General features: G+C 44.4%; 1 protein-coding gene across 1 annotated transcript in view; it reads right to left on the bottom strand.

The window, feature by feature from the left end:
- Positions 1-18972, bottom strand: part of LOC140367755 (cilia- and flagella-associated protein 44) — a 62450-nt gene that overhangs the window by 21501 nt on the left and 21977 nt on the right. Inside the window, exons 14-23 of the mRNA XM_072454390.1 lie at positions 18871-18916; positions 18677-18828; positions 14974-15116; positions 6447-6717; positions 6316-6371; positions 4571-4733; positions 3877-4007; positions 3031-3227; positions 2616-2766; positions 1504-1681 (exon numbers count right to left, since the gene is read on the bottom strand). Of these exons, the coding sequence (XP_072310491.1) occupies positions 1504-1681; positions 2616-2766; positions 3031-3227; positions 3877-4007; positions 4571-4733; positions 6316-6371; positions 6447-6717; positions 14974-15116; positions 18677-18828; positions 18871-18916 (1488 nt within the window). The remainder of the gene's footprint in view (positions 1-1503; positions 1682-2615; positions 2767-3030; positions 3228-3876; positions 4008-4570; positions 4734-6315; positions 6372-6446; positions 6718-14973; positions 15117-18676; positions 18829-18870; positions 18917-18972) is intronic.

Genomic DNA, 18972 nt, shown 5'->3' with positions numbered 1-18972 from the left:
GACAAAATGTATGATTCATCTCAGCAAAACTGTTAAATTGAATGAATAAAAATGAAGGTTTGGGGATTTCTGTCATGTCTTTGTGATTTTAATGCATTTTTTTCCTGTTGTGTGAAGTGCTTTGAACTTCCTTGTGTGCGAATTGTGCTCTACAAATAAATTGCCTTGCCTTTACTTAAGTAAAAGTACAAAAGTACACAGACATAAACTTGAATTAAAAAGGGAATAAGGAAAAGCATACAGTACTTTAGTCAAGCGGTAAGGTAGAGGCTAGAGATAAAACAATTGTTTTCCTCTACATTTACAGCTTTTATTTACCTGAGGAGTTAATTGTGATCTGACACATGTCCAGCACCACAAAAATATGATTCTGTTTGTTTAAGGATCTACCTACACCGTCGCCATGGGAACGTGCTGCTCTCTCACCTCCGTGCCTCGCTTCCCCTCGCAGCTCAAGTGGCTTATATTTCTGTGAACCGGTTGTGCAGAGTCCACGCCACTCTTCTCTGCAAGAAGCTTGAAGAGCAGAACTATGTTCTGAAGGGCTGTCAGAACACTACGATGTGATTGGTAGAATTTTCAAAGTGTGCGTGGCTAACTGTAAATGTACCGATATTTCTCTTTTGTGAAGTTAAGAAAAAACAATTTCACCCATTTGATAACATATAACAGTTATTAAAACTGTGTTTCCACTGAACTGTTGTTAATCTCTTTAGCAACACCATAGCAACAGCTGTTTGAATTAATGAGGGGAGTTCAGCAGGAGAACTTCTGATGCATGAAAACATCTGGGCCCCAAAGTTTGTTCTTGTTCTTGCTCCAGGTGCAGGTATGAAGTGGCCTGAACTCTCCTGTAGTCACACGAGGTTAGGACTTTATTATCACGGCTACAATTCCAATGATCCCTATTGGCCAAATACAAATAGTCACGAGGAGTGATCTTTACAAGATGACTTGATTTTTTAATTATGACATTGTATGTTCTTGTATTAGTTATGTGAACATACTCAATAAACCACTTGAACAAACACTATTAAACCTGATTCATTTTTAGGGCCTTAAAATGATCGGTTTAGCAGTGGCGGTCTCAAATCAGTTGCACAGTTATTTTGAGGGTCCCGGCCTGTACATTTTCATCTTGGTGAAAATAACATGACTGGATGATGCATGTATAGGAAGCATATTAGAGATGAATATTCCATGCACAAGACGGGGTGGGAAAAAGACTTCAGGGCAGCTGCGGCTGAGCATGAAATGAATAAATAATGACAACAGTGTAGCCCTGTGGACCAGCCTATAATGAGTGTTACAAGTGTATTATCATTATTAAATGTGATACATTCATGTGATGTGTCTTTCTTTTCATGCTTAAATTCTTAGATGTATTGTATGTCTAATAGAAGTCTCAGGAATACAAACTGCATGATCCAGTTGTGCTTCTCTCATTAGAGACGTTCAAATTGGACTCATTTGGTTCAGTTGATGTGCACACTGGGGTCGTACCGCCTCCTCCAGAGCGCTCAGCTCCTCTCTCTTCTGACTGGCGTTCACCCGCAGGTGTTTGGGCACAGTGAAGTCAGGAGAGGACTTGAGCTTCAGGTCGCCCACAGTCTCTCGAGCGCTCACAATAGCCACGACGTCCTGAGGGTCCTCGTAGTTCTCATCAGGCTTCTCTGCAAAACTGTAGCACAATAATAGAGGTCAATCTGCACGTGCATCATTTCCACCTGAAACACGCTGTATATCAACACAAATGAGAATGTGTTTCTTTGCTGCATTCATTAACTAAATATTAAGCAGATTTGTAGTTTTGTTAAGCGTATTATATTATATAATATTAATATGTTAATATATTATATATTTATTGTTTTTATCAATTTCACATGTTTTTACTCACATGTTTATGGTTGTCAAAAGCATATCTGATAATAATTGATACTAAAACTAGTATCAAAACTAGATATTCATCAGAATTGGAACTAAAAAAAACAATCACATCAACAAGACAACATTTGACCTTTCCTAAACAGCTTTATCTGAACTAGCATAAGACAGATACAAAGTACTATTATTTTGGGATGAAAATGACATTCTATTGTCTATTGTCTATTGCCCGTTGTATACGCAGTGCCAGTACGGGGGAGTCTGTCGCTCTGGCCTTACAAACGATCTGGAGCTTTAGAGAAGAGAATTCCTGACACATTAAAGGTGCATCACGTAACTTTTCTGGTGGAGGATCTGCCATCTGCTTTTCTCCATGGAGATGTTATTGCTTTGCCTAAATGTTCCACATAATGGCATAAAACAACGTATGTATTCAACAACTTCAACCAGGTTTATTGCGTCACCCATAGACACACTGAGAATTAGTAGATACGCCTTTCGATGTTCATGTTATTAATCAACTTGGCTATTCCAGGAAGATTTGAAGGACTGGCTCTGGAACATCGGCCAAGTGTAAGAGTTTGAGGCAGAAAGAGGAAACTGTGCTTGTCTCCATGGAAACAGTTACATTTCATACCGATGGTAAAGCCCCTACTGGAAATGTGTACCTTTAATTTAAACGACCGACCATTGAAATGTTCATTTGGTGAGCGTGTTGTGGGAGGACTTACAGCTGGGCCCACTCCTCCTTCCTCTTCTGGATCTTAGCTCGAGCTTGCTCTGCCTTCTCGGTTGCTTTCCTCAGCCGCTCCACCTGCCGATCTGCCAGTTTGACGGCAGGGGGCCGGGGCACGAGAGGGGCAGTCAGCACCACCTCCTCCTCTGAATCACATGCATTCAGACAGATCAGAGCAGAGAACACTGGCACTAAAGGCTTCTCTACGTTGGAAAATTCACAAATCATTGTTTCTTAGTGACTCAGAATTTCAGATCTGATGCATGTGTGATTTGATCCAGGTGAAGTAACATTGTTGTGGAGACACAAAAACAAATTTAAATATAATTGTGTGCACTACGCTTCAGTGAAATGTGTAGTCTATATGCCCCCTTTAACAGGGGTAGATCCCAAAGTCTGGGAGGTCTGACCCGTGATGGTAGTGGCCCCTCTCCCTGGTTCGGCCCTCCCTCTGCGGGTCTCAGTGCTTGTGGAGCTGCTGGAGCTGCTCTGGCTGGGTCTCCTGACTGGGTCCTGGGCACGCTCGGTTACAGAGGTCAGGCAGTACGTGGACATCCTGTGTTCAGACGCTATGGCGACCACTGTCACCACACTAGAGTCTTTGAACCTGAAACACAATCTATTTTATTAGTAAACTAATACATTCTTAATTTATGCATGCCATATTTGACTCTATAGACAGTGTTATTATGTTATTATTCATTGTTTTATGCTGCACCTTTACGCTGAAACAAGTTCCTATGTTTGTGAACTGTGTTCAATGACGACGCCAATAAACGTTTTCTGATTCTGATTCTGAACTACAGCTTCAGACAGTCAGGGTCTAGAATATGTGCTGCTGCTATGGTTAGAAGGAACAAATCCTTTACAATATTCTTTAGAATGTTTATGGAGGCCAAATAGACTATAATCATTTTTACTGATTAACTGACATCTGATCTAAATGCTTTTGGATTTATGTGTTTTGAATTTCGAGGGTAGAATTGTGTTCAAACCAGGCTCTGATATCACTCATGCATCTGAGTGGTTTTCATGTTGATTTTTCATATTTTCTTTCATATTATTCTGTGGTTAATCCCAATTCTGTTCATACTGTACATTATTACCATAGTCTATTTTTATTTTATTAAACACCTTATTTTTGACACATGCCTTATTTTAAAAGGACCTCCTTGAAAAAGAGATGATTCATCTCAAGAGGCAAGCCGAAATGAATAAAGAAATGAACTTATCAGACTCCTGACTTTTGTTTGTACCAGTTTTGTAGTTTTTCCAGCGCGAGCCGGCTTTTCTCCTGCTTCCAGGCCAGCTCCCTCTGCACCTCTCTGACCCTTTGCCTCTTCACACGCTCCGCCTGCTCCACAAAACGCATGTCCAGCCTCAGCTCCTGCAAACATCATCACCATCACCAGTACATACTACTCTACTACACAAAGCACACATTAGGAAACAGTCGGATACGTCTTTAACTGTTTCCTGTTTGCTGCGTAGGCCAACAGTATGTGAACAGTGTAGTAAGGCCCACTGAGCCAGCGTTAAACCACATCCAGCTCAACCTGGAAGACTTGCAGCTAGAGCAGGGCAATTTATCAAATGCATTTGATTCATTTGTGTTTTTAATAGTTGACAATGTGATAAATTGCTAAATTGTGACGTTGAGTTTTAAAACCCATCTTTACCGTGAGTGGGCTTGCATTTCCACAAACCTGACACTTACTTTGCTTATAGGAGCCTCCTCCTGTTTGTTTCCATGGAAATGTCGATCCTTCGTGGCTATACTATACACTATATACTATATTATAATATACTATACACTTCAGCATGGAGTGTATTGAAAGACTACAGTTTGGCCTATAGAGGCTATAACATTTGAATACAATTATGAATTGACGAAGTCAAACACAAATGTACAATATACTTTTTGAACTAGATTAAAGTTGTGGTACAAACCTGAGGCTGCAGCCGCACGTGGGGGGGCAGAGCCTGGTTCTCCGCCAGCAGCTGTTTGTAGCGCCTTTGCATGTCCCTCAGAATCATGCACTTATTTAGCTTCACCTCCTCTGCTTCAAGACGCACACGGTCACTCTCCAGTCTCTGCACGGCCATCTCAATGCTGCACAACCACCAACAACTCCATCAGTCACTGGGTTTACAGAGAAACTCAGACTGGCTAAACAAACAACAAACAAACAAACTAACTAACTAACTAACTAACTAACTAACTAACTAACTAACTAACTAACTCAAATTGACTTTCCACCTAAACCTGTCAGACTTCTCTTGTTCCAGTCTAGAGCAAGTCAAAGATTCGATCAAGTGTGAACGAGGATTATTAAATATGTTATCTTAACTAATGAAATAATGTATTATGCTTTTTTCTGTATAACCTCTTATACTTTTTACCTTTGCCCTAGAAACAGGTGTGTGCTGCTGTCCACCAGGGGAGGAGGGGGGCAAAGGGGAATACCTAATATGTGTGTGTGTAAGTTTCTACAAACGTCAGATTCCGCTGAGAAAAGGAGCAGGTACTTTCCTCGCCAAATAAGGCGACAAGAGGCCCCGAGATGGAGAAAAGCAGAAATACCTCTGCTGACAGTCTGCAACAGCTGTTTTAACATGTTATCTACTAATGTTTGGTCTAAACTGCTTTTTACCCCATCCCCTTAGAGCAGTTCTGACCATATATGTGTGTTAAGGGCGTTCCTAATAAAAAGGGTAAATATACAGGGGATGTCAGAGGGTATTTCAGTTGAAATGCAACGGAACTGTTTGTAACTGACGCTTTTTCCTCTGATCCATTCTCTCTCCGGATAATCAAACTTATTGTTTCCTTGTCTCTTCTTCTCTCTGTGTGCATTAATGATTGGGTTTGTGCAGATTTAGATCCATTAGAAGTTCATGGATGTCTAATGCTAATGTGCATTAGCTGTGGCGGTTTTTGGGATGGGCCATCTGAAAACTGCTGTTCAGAAACGCTCTCCATAAAATCTGAGTAAGCTTGAGCTGTTTTGCAAAGAATAAAACAATAATTTCAGTCTGTAGGTGAGAAAAGCTGGTATAGACAGACCCCAAAAGACGTTCAGATGTGACTGCAGAGAAAGGCGGAACTTACAATGCATCTCTCCTGATATGGTTAGTATGTATTGTGCACTGTCCCTGTCTGTAATAAACTAACTTTTCTTAACAAAGTATTGACTGAGGGAGGCTGAATAATTTTGCACGCAGCACTTTTCAGGTTAGTTATTATTTTTATTTTTTCAAATCTGGCAATGGTGTCTCCTTCCACTTCACAATTGTCTGTCATTTTGTGCTGCTCTTCCACAAAAAATCCTAATAAGTTGATTTGGTCGAGACGTGACAAAATGTGTAAAGATCCAGGAGTAGCCACTGTAAATGTAGTGTGTATTTCTAAAGACTCTGAGACACATTTAGGGTTCTAAAATGTTACAAAACCACTTTTCAAAAATAAAAACACACGAATGAAGCCGTTTTAGATCATTATTCTTATTCATAATGAATAAAATGTAAAATGATGATCTTCTTTTAGTACCTGCAAAAATACATTCTGCATACATCTTTAAATTTAATAATAATGTCCTCTGCAAACTGCAAATGATCTTGTTTTATTGTGTATTTCATTTGCATGTGTATTCTGTATATGTAGGCATCATTCAGACATGGGTCTGAGCACACACCTGTAGGCAGAAGGGTCCTCAATGTCCTGGGCCACTTCTTCGTGCTCCAGACCCGCCTGTGAACATCAGAGAGTGTATTTTAGAAACAGATAGTTAGTTACATTTGATCTTTGGTTTGAGGGCCATCTGACCCTGGGCGAAGGCACTTTGGCGCGGGACGTGTGAGGCAGCTGGTCGGGAGGCAGCAGGGTGAAGCTGAAGATGTTCCCGTCGTCTCCGGCCGTCAGGACAAACTGGTCATCATGGCTGAGGCGCAGGTGCCGCAGAGAGCCGTAGCTATTGTCATGGATACTCAGGGTCCAGTAGTGCAGCATGGACTCCAGGCTGAGGTCGCCCGGGCTCAGGGGGTACACTCTGAGCGAGCCCGAGCACATGCCACACAGCATGAGACGCCGCTCGGAGCTGCAGCAGGAAGAGAACCCAGGCAAGAATTGAGTTGTAGAGACAGGTATTCAATTCTCTCCCCTCGTCTCCTCAATTGAGCCAAAGGAAATATGTGTTTACTAGGGACCAGTGTTGGGTAGCGTTACTTTTAAAAGTAACTCGTTAGGTTACCTCGTTACTGCCTTGGAAAACTAACACGATATGTTTCTGCGCTACTTTGTTATAAAAGTAATGCGTTGTATAATCTATATTGTTTGCCGACAATCCCTTTGCGTTGCTGAAAACAGGAACATAATCATCAAAATATCAAATAAACAATCAAAGTAAATGAGTTTGACTGAGATTTGTTTCTCTTTCATGTTGACAAATTACCACAATAAAATGTCACAAATGTCACAATAAGCACGTGTCGGTCTGTCCTCAACGAAAAAAACACTAAAACTAAATGACAAGAGCGCCAACGCACAACAGCAGAACACGCTCGTTTAGGCCTGTAGTTTATTTAAATCAAACTCACAACATCGTCACCTACATTTACTCCTGACATACTAAACAGTGGTTATAACCAAGGAGTTTTTATAAATGTGCATCTGAAAGTCTATTTTACATTTGTTTTATAGATTCAGCGCAGTGGCGGCTCGCCCATAGGGGGCGCTGGGGCGCCGCCCCCCCTGACCTGACTGCCTGTTTTTATTCTATTTTATTTTATCTCTCATTTTGAAAAAATAACCTGTGTTGATTAGATGCTATTGATGATTTTGCTTTATGGGTTTAGAACTCTCAAGAATTATATTTACATTCACTTTCAAGTTCCACGTTTAAAACGTGAACGTTTATCATTTTTGGTGTAGGAGCCAATAGGCTGTCTTGCTGGGGCTCCTGTTCGATCAGCCCCATTGTGCTGTATTTAAGCCAATGGCTCCCCTGCTGCTAGGCAAAAAGGAATACACATCCGCCAATCAACGTTGAGGAATTTTATGGGTTTGGGACGCTGAAGATTAGCTCCCCAAAGTACCAAGATGCACCACTGCAGCTGCTTGTTAACAGGTGTCATTCCAGCAGCAAAGTGTGTAAAATGGCGACGTCGGATGAATTTGCCCCAAATTCAGTCAAATCCTTACATCTGCATCCCTTTGGAAGAAGAACTTTTGAGGAAAAGCTCATTGTAAAACAACTCAGACCTGACCACACCATGAGAGTGAACGATGTGAAAGATAGTGGGGTCTCAGATGACTTCCGCATTGACCATTTCACGCACCGGCTCAATTTTGCTGTCTGTAAAGTACAGAAACATGTGGTTGAACAAAAAGTGGGACGGATATGCGTCCTAAAAGTCCTGTTGCACGAGTTCCGGTAATTTCGTTCGCCATTTGCTTGTTAATTCCTTTTAATTCTCAGAGAAATTGAAACCTCCCACTCTAGGGGATAATCTCCCGCCTTATTACGCGTTATCTCCCCACTGGGATGACAAATGGGTCGAGAAGTATGCCTAAAATGCACCAGAATGCAGGAAATCACATCTACGAAATTCTAAATTTTGAATAGCCCCACCTAAAAAAAAATTCACCAGCCGCCACTGAGTCAGCGTCATCGCCACTAACAGGACACAGGGAGGAGCGCAGAAGAGACGCAATGTCAGAAACAGACAGATTGTGATCGTTTGCAGCACTACCCTGACCCGTTTGATTTGGAGATCCATTTAGATTACAATTACAATATCTATGTAAAAGAGCAATTTGTTGATATTAGCCCATATTGCAGCCAAAGCCGAAAACTGCTGATGAAGTGTGGGCATGAGCTCGTGCATGCTCCTGTCTCTGCTCTGGAAGCCTCTAGAGGTGGAACCACAGTCCAAGGCTCAGCGAGAACATAGATCGTCCTCCCACCGGCTTTGCATCTGACTTAGAGCAGGTTTTAGTGTTGCTTCCCACTCATAGTGACACCTGCGCGGGATTATATTGTCTTTGTGAACGGGCCCCGTAGCCTGTGGCCAGGGGGTATATCAGTACCTTTCACAATTGGAGGTGAACCTGGAGAACAGCAGTGCTGAGGAATAGAACTACTAGAACTACAATTGTAGCATATGTAGTGTTTTCGTCATTCAATTATCATAATAGTATTCATTTTGGTGTTTGTCGGTCTTTTGTTTTTTTCAGAATGACAAGAGATTGCAGATTGACAGTTAGACTTCATGAGATCTCCATGGTGTGAGTGTTTTTAGGTCTTAGCGTTTTGGTTTTAGTGTTGTAGATATTTTGGTAGCAGTTGCCATGATCACTGCTTTATCTCTCTTTCACTCTTTCACTCTCTCCTTTCTCTCTTTCCTTTTTTTTGTGTGATATAGCTTAAAACACATACTTTAAAGACGTACAACTACAGAAGGTGGCGGTAAATGCACCTTTTCAGTTTGCTGCCAACCAACAGTACTTCCTGGTTCCTGCTTCCGAAGAGAGCACACGCTTTCTTGCTCGCTCCGCTTGCTATCGCTGCTTTCCTTATTTATTTTGTTTTTTAATCAGTTTTTGTCTTCCAAACATTTTTGCCTTAGACTTTTTCAAGTAAACCAAGGTTTACTTGAAAGTTATTCGACGTGCTTGATAAAGTGGAAAATAAAACATTCATAAGTGGACCTCTTCCAAACATCGACAGGAGTCTAAACAAGTTCAGCCGGCTGCTCCAGCTGAACACATGGCTGTCCAAAGAGTGTGCACCGAGAGGATTACATTACATTGAGAACTTCTATCTATTCTGGAAACGAGAGGACCTGATGAAGAGAAATGGCCCACACCTGTGCAGAGGTGGAGTGAGGATGCTGACAGAGAACCTGCTCCACACCCTGAGGCATTGGACTGGGCCTGGACAGGGTCCTGAGCAGATAGTTAGAGAAGAGAGGAATGAGAGAAGAATTCCTGCTCCATCAGCCAGAGACCAAGCCAATGTTTCAACATCAACAGCACCACAACCTCAGCCTCCACCAAAGGATTCATCAGCAGCCGATCCACCACCACCAGAAAAGGATTCAGCTCCAGCTGCTCCACATTCACCTCCACCGCCTCCAGCGAAGGACTCATCAGCAACAGCACCACAACAATCTTCAAAGGCCTTGGACCCATCTGTGACAAGCCCAACAACATCCCTGTCATCGCCCCTGCCTTCAGACCAGCCCTGGGTTCCCCCTGCAACATCTACTCCCACTACAGATTCCTTATTCTCCTTCTCATCTCCACCCTCACCCATGGGCCTTCCCAGCCATTTTGAAAGTCTGATCAAATCAGGCATTAAAGGTTGAATGGACGATTTTTTTGGCCCAAATCTGAGTCTTATTTCCTCGTGGTGTGGACTGCCGATTAGTCCTGCCATGTATCAATCATAAAACGCACCTACCGCTCACCTGCAGCCGCGTGCGGTTCGTCCCTACGTTTCCGCGTGTCTAGGCGCATTGATCTATCATAATATAGTTCCCTCAGTGTACGGGACAAAATGAAGACGGAGAAAGACTGTTCGAGCTGACTCATAAGAAAACGGAAATCTACGGGAGACGAGAGATGCGATGCGATCCGTCGCGCTAATAAACAAACGCCGACTGTGTTGTATCAGTCCGCACGGGGGAGTGCGCATGCGCACTTCCGCCTGCGTTCTCAAATCGCCAAAAAATAGTCCATTGCGCCTTTAAGATGGCTCCACTCACGCCCAATATAGCAAGATCAGTGGTTATGTCAATGCTTATCAACTCTTCCCTGCACAAGCCGACTACACCAACAAAAGCCCCACCACCCATCCTCCCTCGCATCTCACCTGGTCCCAAACTCTTCTCGGCTACAAAAGCCCCACCATCCATCCCACCTCGCCTTTCACCTGGTATCTCCCATAAATAGGATGCACTGGGTCTAAGCGTTGCCAGGACTTATTGTCATATTAAAAATCAAATCAACCCGGGGCCCTATGTAAAAAGAGCCCCCCCTAGTGCTATTTCTGTAGTCACATCACACAGATGGGAAAACAAAATGCGAGTCAGGCGGCCCGATCTGAGAAATTTGATTCATATTCCCTGTGAAAAGATAAGGCCCAGTCCCACTGAAATTAGTCTGAAACTTGCTGTGCTAAATGTCAGATCCTTATGTAACAAATCACTCTTAATTAATAATTTTATTTCTTCTTATAATCATGATTTTATGTTTTTAACTGAAACATGGCTTGACAAAAACACAGGAAATGTAGTTCTGATAGAATCTGCCCCACCTAACTTTAAGTTCGAATCTGAAACACGAGAAAACAAAAAAGGGGGTGGAGTCTGTGTTGTTTTTAGAGATGAAATAATCACCCACGGGTTGTCTTTTGGGGTGTTTTCATCATTTGAGTATGTATCCTTTAAAATGGAGCTAAAACATCTGCATCCATTCTCTTCATTGTTTTATACAAGCCTCCCCAGCACTGCCAAAGTTTTATTGATGATTTTACTGAGATGTTTCAGTCGTATGCACAGACTTTGATGATTTGGTCATTACAGGTGGTTTCAATGTGCACGTTGATAATATTTGTGACAGAAACGCTAAAGAGCTTGATGCTGTCCTTGAAACCTTCAGTCTTACTCAGCATGTGAGAGGCCCCACCCACAGCAAAGGACACACTCTAGATCTCATAATTACAAATGGGGTAAATATTTCAAGGCCGTGGCTGGAGAGCCGCGGCGCGGTCAAATGGCCGCGCAGTTTCAGGGACCGCGACATTTCCCTTATAGCCCGTTATAGCCTCATGGCTAACCCTAACCCTAACCCTAACCCTAAACTTAACCTTAACCTTAACCTAAACCTTAAGCTTAACCCTAACCTTAACCCTAACCCTAACCCTAAGCTTAACCCGGCGCGGTCTAAAACAGTGCTAAAACGCGGTCAAATAGCGGCGCAGTTTCAGGAGCCCGCGGCGTGCGGCCGGCACAAAAATAACATGGCTTTTTCGGCCGCGCGCCGCGGCTCTGCAGACACTCCCATATTTCAAATGTCAATGTGGTCGATGCTGCTCTGTCTGATCATTTCTGTGTCTTCTTTGACCTTTCAGTTTTTCCCAAACCAACGGTCCTTGAATGTTCTGGACACCATTGCCCCTATGAAGGCTAAAATAGTTAAAAATAAGCAGAAGGCGTCATGGAGAAATTATGATTCAGTTAGGGCACAGAAAAGGGCCGAACGGAAATGGCGCAAGTCAAAGCTCCAGGTTCAAAAAGAGATTTACAAAGAGAAGCTGAACATGTACAACCTCATTTTATGTAGAACTAAGGAAAGATATTTCTCTGAAATTATTGGAAGCTGCAGTAACAACTCGCGTGTCCTGTTTGCCACAGTAAACAGATTAACAAACCCTCCAGCTCAGCTGCCGTTAGAATTCATTTCCACATCCAAACGTAATGAGTTTGCATTATTCTTTAATGACAAAGTTCAGGGCATTAAAAATGCTATAAATCCCACAATGCAAAAAATTACCCTAAAACCACCAACTACAACTACAACTGAAGCTTTTTCTACTAAAACCACCAAGACACTTAGAGCTAACTCACTTTGCACCAGTAACTGACAAAACTGTCCATGAGATCATCACCAGTCTGACTTCATCTACGTGCTGCCTCGATGTGTTACCCACCAGATTTCTAAAGTCTGTGCTGAACAGTTTGTTAGCACCATTCACTCACATAGTTAACATCTCGCTTCAATCTGGAACATTCCCAATGTCTTTGAAAACTGCGGTCATAAAGCCTCTCCTAAAGAAGAGCAGTCTTGATGCCGCAGTACTGAGTCATTACCAGCCCATCTCTAATCTGACATTTTGGGGCAAAGTCCTTGAAAAGGTTGTTTACCAACAGCTCACATATTTCCTCTTAATAAACAACTCATTTGATGTTTTTCAGTCAGGTTTTAGACCTCATCACAGCACTGAGACTTCTCTTTTCAAGGTGACAAATGACATCCGCCTGAACACAGACACGTCAATCTTAATTCTGTTGGATCTGAGTGCTGCGTTTGACACTGTCGATCATGGGATCCTCTTACAGAGACTAGAGGACTGGGTGGGCATCACTTGCACTGCCCTAAACTGGTTAAGGTCCTATCTGGAAGACAGGAAGTACTTTGTTGAAATTTGTAGCTGTGTCTCAGACCACATGACCCTGACCTGTGGAGTGCCCCAAGGGTCAGTACTGGGTCCCCTTCTGTTCAACCTCTACATGCTGCCGTTGGGTCAGTTGATACGCAGTGAAAATGTGTCCTATCACAATTATGCAGACAACACTCAGATCTATGTTTCACTGTTGCAGGTGAATATGGACCAGTGGATTCACTCTGTCACTGCATCCAACAGATCAGTGTGTGGATGCAAAACAACTTTCTCCAGCTGAAATCAGACAAGACTGAAATAATCGTTTTTGACCACAGAAACAAAGAGAAAGTGTTAGTGGTCACCTCCAGAGTCTTGCTCTAAAACCTACAAACCGAGTTAGAAATCTGGGGGTAATAATGGACTCAGACTTGAACTTTAACAGCCACGTCAAATCATCAACATCAGCAGCTTTTTGCCATCTAAAATACATTGCCAAAATCAAAAATATAGTGTCCATGCGTTTGTCTCCAGTAGATTAGACTACTGTAACGGCCTGCTCCCTGTAAAACAGCTGCAGTACATCCAGAACGCTGCTGCTCGGGTCCTGACAAGAACAAGGAAGTACGATCACATTAGTCCTGTTCTCAGGTCTCTGCACTGCCCCCTGTGGCTCAGAGAATAGACTTTAAAGCAGCTCAGCTCTCTCCATTGCCAAGCACCAAAGTACATCTTGGACATGTTAGTGCCATATGAACCATCTCGGACTCTGAGGACCTCAGGGACCGGCCTCCTGCTGGTGCCCAGAGTCAGGACTAAACATGGACCGGCCTCCTGCTGGTGCCAGAGTCAGGACTAAACATGGACCGGCCTCCTGCTGGTGCCCAGAGTCAGGACTAAACATGGACCGGCCTCCTGCTGGTGCCCAGAGTCAGGACTAAACATGGACCGGCCTCCTGCTGGTGCCAGAGTCAGGACTAAACATGGACCGGCCTCCTGCTGGTGCCCAGAGTCAGGACTAAACATGGACCGGCCTCCTGCTGGTGCCCAGAGTCAGGACTAAACATGGACCGGCCTCCTGCTGGTGCCAGAGTCAGGACTAAACATGGGGAATCTGCATTTCCAGTTTTATGCAGCTAAAATCTGGAACATTCTTCCTGAAGATGTGAGACAGGTTCTACTCTGACAATGTTCAAATCTAAGCTAAAAACAGGTTTGTTTAGCTGCGCATATGACTGAAAGGATTTTTCTTTGCACTCTTCTCTTTTGTTTGGGATTTCATTAGTTTAGACAATCAGTTGGACTGATTTAAAAGGGAGTTGGACTCCGAAACACATTGGACGTGTAAAAGTACGTACAATCAGTTGGACTGATTTAAAAAGGATTTAAAAAGGAGTTGGACTCCGAAAACACGTTACCCTTTGTGGCTAGGTGTTTTTTATTTAATTTTTTCTTTAGTCAATTTTATTTTATTTCTGTTTTTGTAAGTTCTTTGTGATTTTAATGCATTTTTCCTGCTGTGTGAAGCACTTTGAATTGCCTTGTGTATGAAATGTGCTCTACAAATAAACTTGCCTTGCCTTGCCTACTTGTAGTGTTTTGGTTATACAGATCATTGGTTAGTTCTAGAACTATTTTGTAGTTCTAGCAGATCTAGTACTGGTAGGGTGGCGGTGAGGGACGGAGACCGCAGGCCTGGGCTGAGGAGTCTAACGTCTAAGTCTATGTCTAATGTAAAGTCTACGTCTAATGTAAAGTCTACGTCTAATGTAAAGTCTACATCTAGAGTCTAAAGTCTGAGGTCTAACGTCTAACGCAGTCCTTTGAGGACGTACAACTACAGAAGACGTGCAACTACAGAAGACGTACAATTACAGAAGACGTACAACTACAGTAGATGGCGGTAAATGCACCTTTTAAGTTGGCTGCCAACCGCCAAGGAGAAAGAGAGAAAGAGAGAGAAGGACAGAGCGTCACATTACGCAGTCACTCGCACGGCTTCTAGTTGTAGTTCTTTATTATTTTTATATTTTGTGATTCCAAACCCTTCTTGTTTTGATTTTTAATGTTTAAGACGGAAAAAATCAAGTACAGTACCTTTAATGGCGCATTTGATCGACAGCTGAGGAAAAGGGTTGAGACCCATTGTATATATGCACAGCAAACTGGGGAGAGAGAGTGGGCCAGTACCTGAATGTGATGGAGACAATGGGGTCCTGGTCTGCACTGTGAAGGGGCAGAGCTTTGAAGGGCTCGTCCTGGCGCTGCGCTGGTTCCTCATCCTGCTCCTCAGAGAACTCACAGTGGTACAGGAAGCCCGCGTCATACCCGCCCTGAAACGGAGAGGTTACAGAGCCTTTAGAGCCTGCGTCATACCCGCCCTGAGACGGAGAGGTTACACAGCCTTTAGAGCCTGCGTCATACCCGCCCTGAGACGGAGAGGTTACAGAGCCTTTAGAGCCCGCGTCATACCCGCCCTGAAACGGAGAGGTTACAGAGCCTTTAGAGCCCGCGTCATACCCGCCCTGAAACGGAGAGGTTACAGAGCCTTTAGAGCCTGCGTCATACCCGCCCTGAGACGGAGAGGTTACACAGCCTTTAGAGCCTGCGTCATACCCGCCCTGAGACGGAGAGGTTACAGAGCCTTTAGAGCCTGCGTCATATCCGCCCTGAGACGGAGAGGTTACACAGCCTTTAGAGCCCGCGTCATACCCGCCCTGAAACGGAGAGGTTACAGAGCCTTTAGAGCCTGCGTCATACCCGCCCTGAGACGGAGAGGTTACACAGCCTTTAGAGCCTGCGTCATACCCGCCCTGAGACGGAGAGGTTACACAGCCTTTAGAGCCTGCGTCATACCCGCCCTGAGACGGAGAGGTTACACAGCCTTTAGAGCCTGCGTCATACCCGCCCTGAGACGGAGAGGTTACACAGCCTTTAGAGCCCGCGTCATATCCGCCCTGAGACGGAGAGGTTACACAGCCTTTAGAGCCCGCGTCATACCCGCCCTGAAACGGAGAGGTTACAGAGCCTTTAGAGCCTGCGTCATACCCGCCCTGAGACGGAGAGGTTACACAGCCTTTAGAGCCTGCGTCATACCCGCCCTGAGACGGAGAGGTTACACAGCCTTTAGAGCCTGCGTCATACCCGCCCTGAGACGGAGAGGTTACACAGCCTTTAGAGCCCGCGTCATATCCGCCCTGAGACGGAGAGGTTACACAGCCTTTAGAGCCCGCGTCATACCCGCCCTGAGACGGAGAGGTTACACAGCCTTTAGAGACGACACATGCTGCTAGTTTACACAGAGCAGATCAGATTTATCACTTATCAGCAAAGGAAGTGACACAACAGAGACACGAGCAAAGCTGGGAATCACACCATCTCAAGCACAATGTTGAACTTGCCATAAAAATAAAATGTTAGTATTGTGAAAGGCTATATATTAAACACACACATTTTAATTTTTTTTCCATTATTATAAAACCTCTACATGCACATGTTATTGTGAGTACTAAACTGTATTACTGTCAACACCCTTTTTTTAGGTTAAGGTGAAGATGCACAAGTCTCTAGAGAAATGTGTCCTTTGCATTTGAACCATTTTTTATGGGATTTAGCTGTTAAAAGAACAGCTTTATACAGTGTTCTCGCTGGGCTGAGGTTTGAGAATGGCGGTGGCGGGACACCGCCGAAGGCACTAGCAAAAAGTACTTAAAAATGTCCCTCGATATGGAAAGCCGATCACACTCTGCCACTTAGGAGCTGCATTTTCAGCATGGCGGCATCTTTTGGGCATGGCAGGTGCCGGCGGCAGCATGGCGGGTGCCGTGCCAAAATCCCTCAGCGAGAACACTGTTTATAGTATTTTAGAGCTTCTCAATCTTTTTCTGGCACGCCCCCTTCGGAGATAATATAAAGGATCCACCCCCACCACACCCTCCTAGACAGCACAGAATTGGCGCTTTACTGTTGTAAATACAGCGTTTGAAGTAGAAAACGCACTCACGTTACTTCTCGTCACTGTGGATCACTTTTCTTCAAAGTGTGTGTTTTCTTCTTCGGTTGTGTTACTTTGAATGGCGGTTGGCAGCCAACTGAAAAGGTGCATTTACCGCCATCTACTGTAGTTTTATAATTTCAAAGTATGTGTTTAATGCTACCATAAGAATGATACCGTAAATAATAGAAAAAAAGAGAGAAAGAGAGAGAATTATGCATTTATTTTCTTTGTCTTCAAAGCCCATGCGGTCAAAGTGGAAAGGAATCGAATGCACACGCATTCTTCACATTATGTTTTATATTGTCACACTCTCTCTTTCTTTTTCTCTTTCTCTCCCTCTCTTTCTTTTTACGGTGTAGTGTAAAACACATATTTTGAAGACGTACAACTACAGAAGTGGAGAACTGTTGGATAAAGTCCTTTGGAATAAAGTTTGAGGAATAAAGTCTGGCGGTAATGTAACAACCGCCATAAAACACCAAAGAAGAAGAAGAAGAGCGGTCAGTAGCAGAGCAAATTCAAAAGTTAGATTCAAAAAGTGGAATTGAGAAGGCCAGAACTAATGGTTAAATGAGTTTTTATTGTTTCTATTCCATTTCATTTTGTCTGTATAATCACTGTTACTAGCTCATTACATTAGCATACCTGTTTTCCATACATTTAATATTGTTCAATAATACATTCATAATACAAACCTTGATCCCCTGTCGATAGTAGACCATGTTTTTTTATGTTGTCACCATTAACTGTTGCTTACTTTACTTTACGCCTTTTCTTTGACTCTAAAGACATTTTCTGTTTCTCTGTTATTTCCGGTCACACAGGAAGTTACTAAAATAAAAGTGAAACTTTTACCTTTACAGGGAGGCAGATGAGCACGAAGGGAACCAGGACAGAAGCGCGTGTGGTGGGACAGAGGAGGGACAGAGGAGGGACAGAGGAGAGACAGAGGAGGGACAGAGGAGAGACAGAGGAGAGAGAGAGGAGGGACAGAGGAGGGACAGAGGAGAGACAGAGGAGAGACAGAGGAGGGAAAGAGGAGAGACAGAGGAGGGACAGAGGAGAGACAGAGGAGAGACAGAGGAGAGACAGAGGAGGGACAGAGGAGAGAGAGAGGAGAGAGAGAGGAGGGACAGAGGAGAGACAGAGGAGGGAAAGAGGAGGGAAAGAAGAGGGAAAGAGGAGGGTCAGAGGAGGGACAGAAGAGGGACAGAGGAGGGACAGAGGAGAGGAGATACAGAGGAGGGACAGAGGAGGGACAGAGTAGAGGAGATATAGAGGAGGGACAGAGGAGGGAAGGAGGAGAGACAGAGGAGGGACAGAGGAGAGACCAAGGAGGGACAGAAGAGGGAAGGAGGAGCGACAGAGGAGGGACAGAGGAGAGACCAAGGAGGGACAGAGGGGGGACAGAGGAGGCACAGAGGGTAGACAGAGGAGGGACAGAGGAGAGACAGAGGAGGGACAGAGGAGGAACAGAGGAGAGACAGAGGAGAGACCGAGGAGGGACAGAGGAGAGACAGAGGAGGGACAGAAGAGGGACAGAGGAGGGACAGAGGAGGAACAGAGGAGGGACAGAGGAGATACAGAGGAGGGACAGAGGAGAGACAGAGGAGGAACAGAGGAGAAACAGAAAAGGGACAGAGGGGGTTCAGAGGAGGGACAGAGGAGAGACAGAGGAGGGACAGAAGAGTGTCAGAGGAGAGACAGGAGGGACAGAGGAGGGAGAGAGGAGGGACAGAGTAGAGGAGGGACAGAGGAGAGACAGGAGGGACAGAGGAGAGATAGAGGAGGGACCGAGAAGGGACAGAGGAGGGTCAGAGGAGAGACAGAGGAGAGACAGAGGACCCAGTCCTCTGCTATAAGCCATTCTCTCCCATTCTGTGTCCGGTGCGTTACCATGGAGAGCCAGAAGCGACCTGGCTCTGAGTAAAAGCCACAGCAGAGTGGGCTAGGCGGGTTTGGCAGTTGGATGGGGGGCAGCTCCTCCTCTTCCTCCTCTTCCTCCTCCTCTTCCTCCTCCTCTGCTGGTTCTTCTTGTGGCTCTCGCTCTGGGGTTTTGGTCTGTTTGTGCCGGGCCTCGCGCTCTCGACGTTTCTCTTCCTTCAGCACCTGCCGACGTGCCACCTCCTCCTCTCTCTGAAAAACGACCAGACAGTCATGACTTAAAAGGATGCTTGGGTGAGGGATTTGAG

The sequence above is a fragment of the Eucyclogobius newberryi genome, unplaced genomic scaffold, assembly GCF_026437365.1.
Source record: "Eucyclogobius newberryi isolate DKJ021-1_F unplaced genomic scaffold, fEucNew1.0.hap1 SCAF_2, whole genome shotgun sequence".
Taxonomy (NCBI): Eukaryota; Metazoa; Chordata; class Actinopteri; order Gobiiformes; family Gobiidae; genus Eucyclogobius; species Eucyclogobius newberryi.
This window is presented reverse-complemented; position numbering and strand designations above follow the sequence as displayed.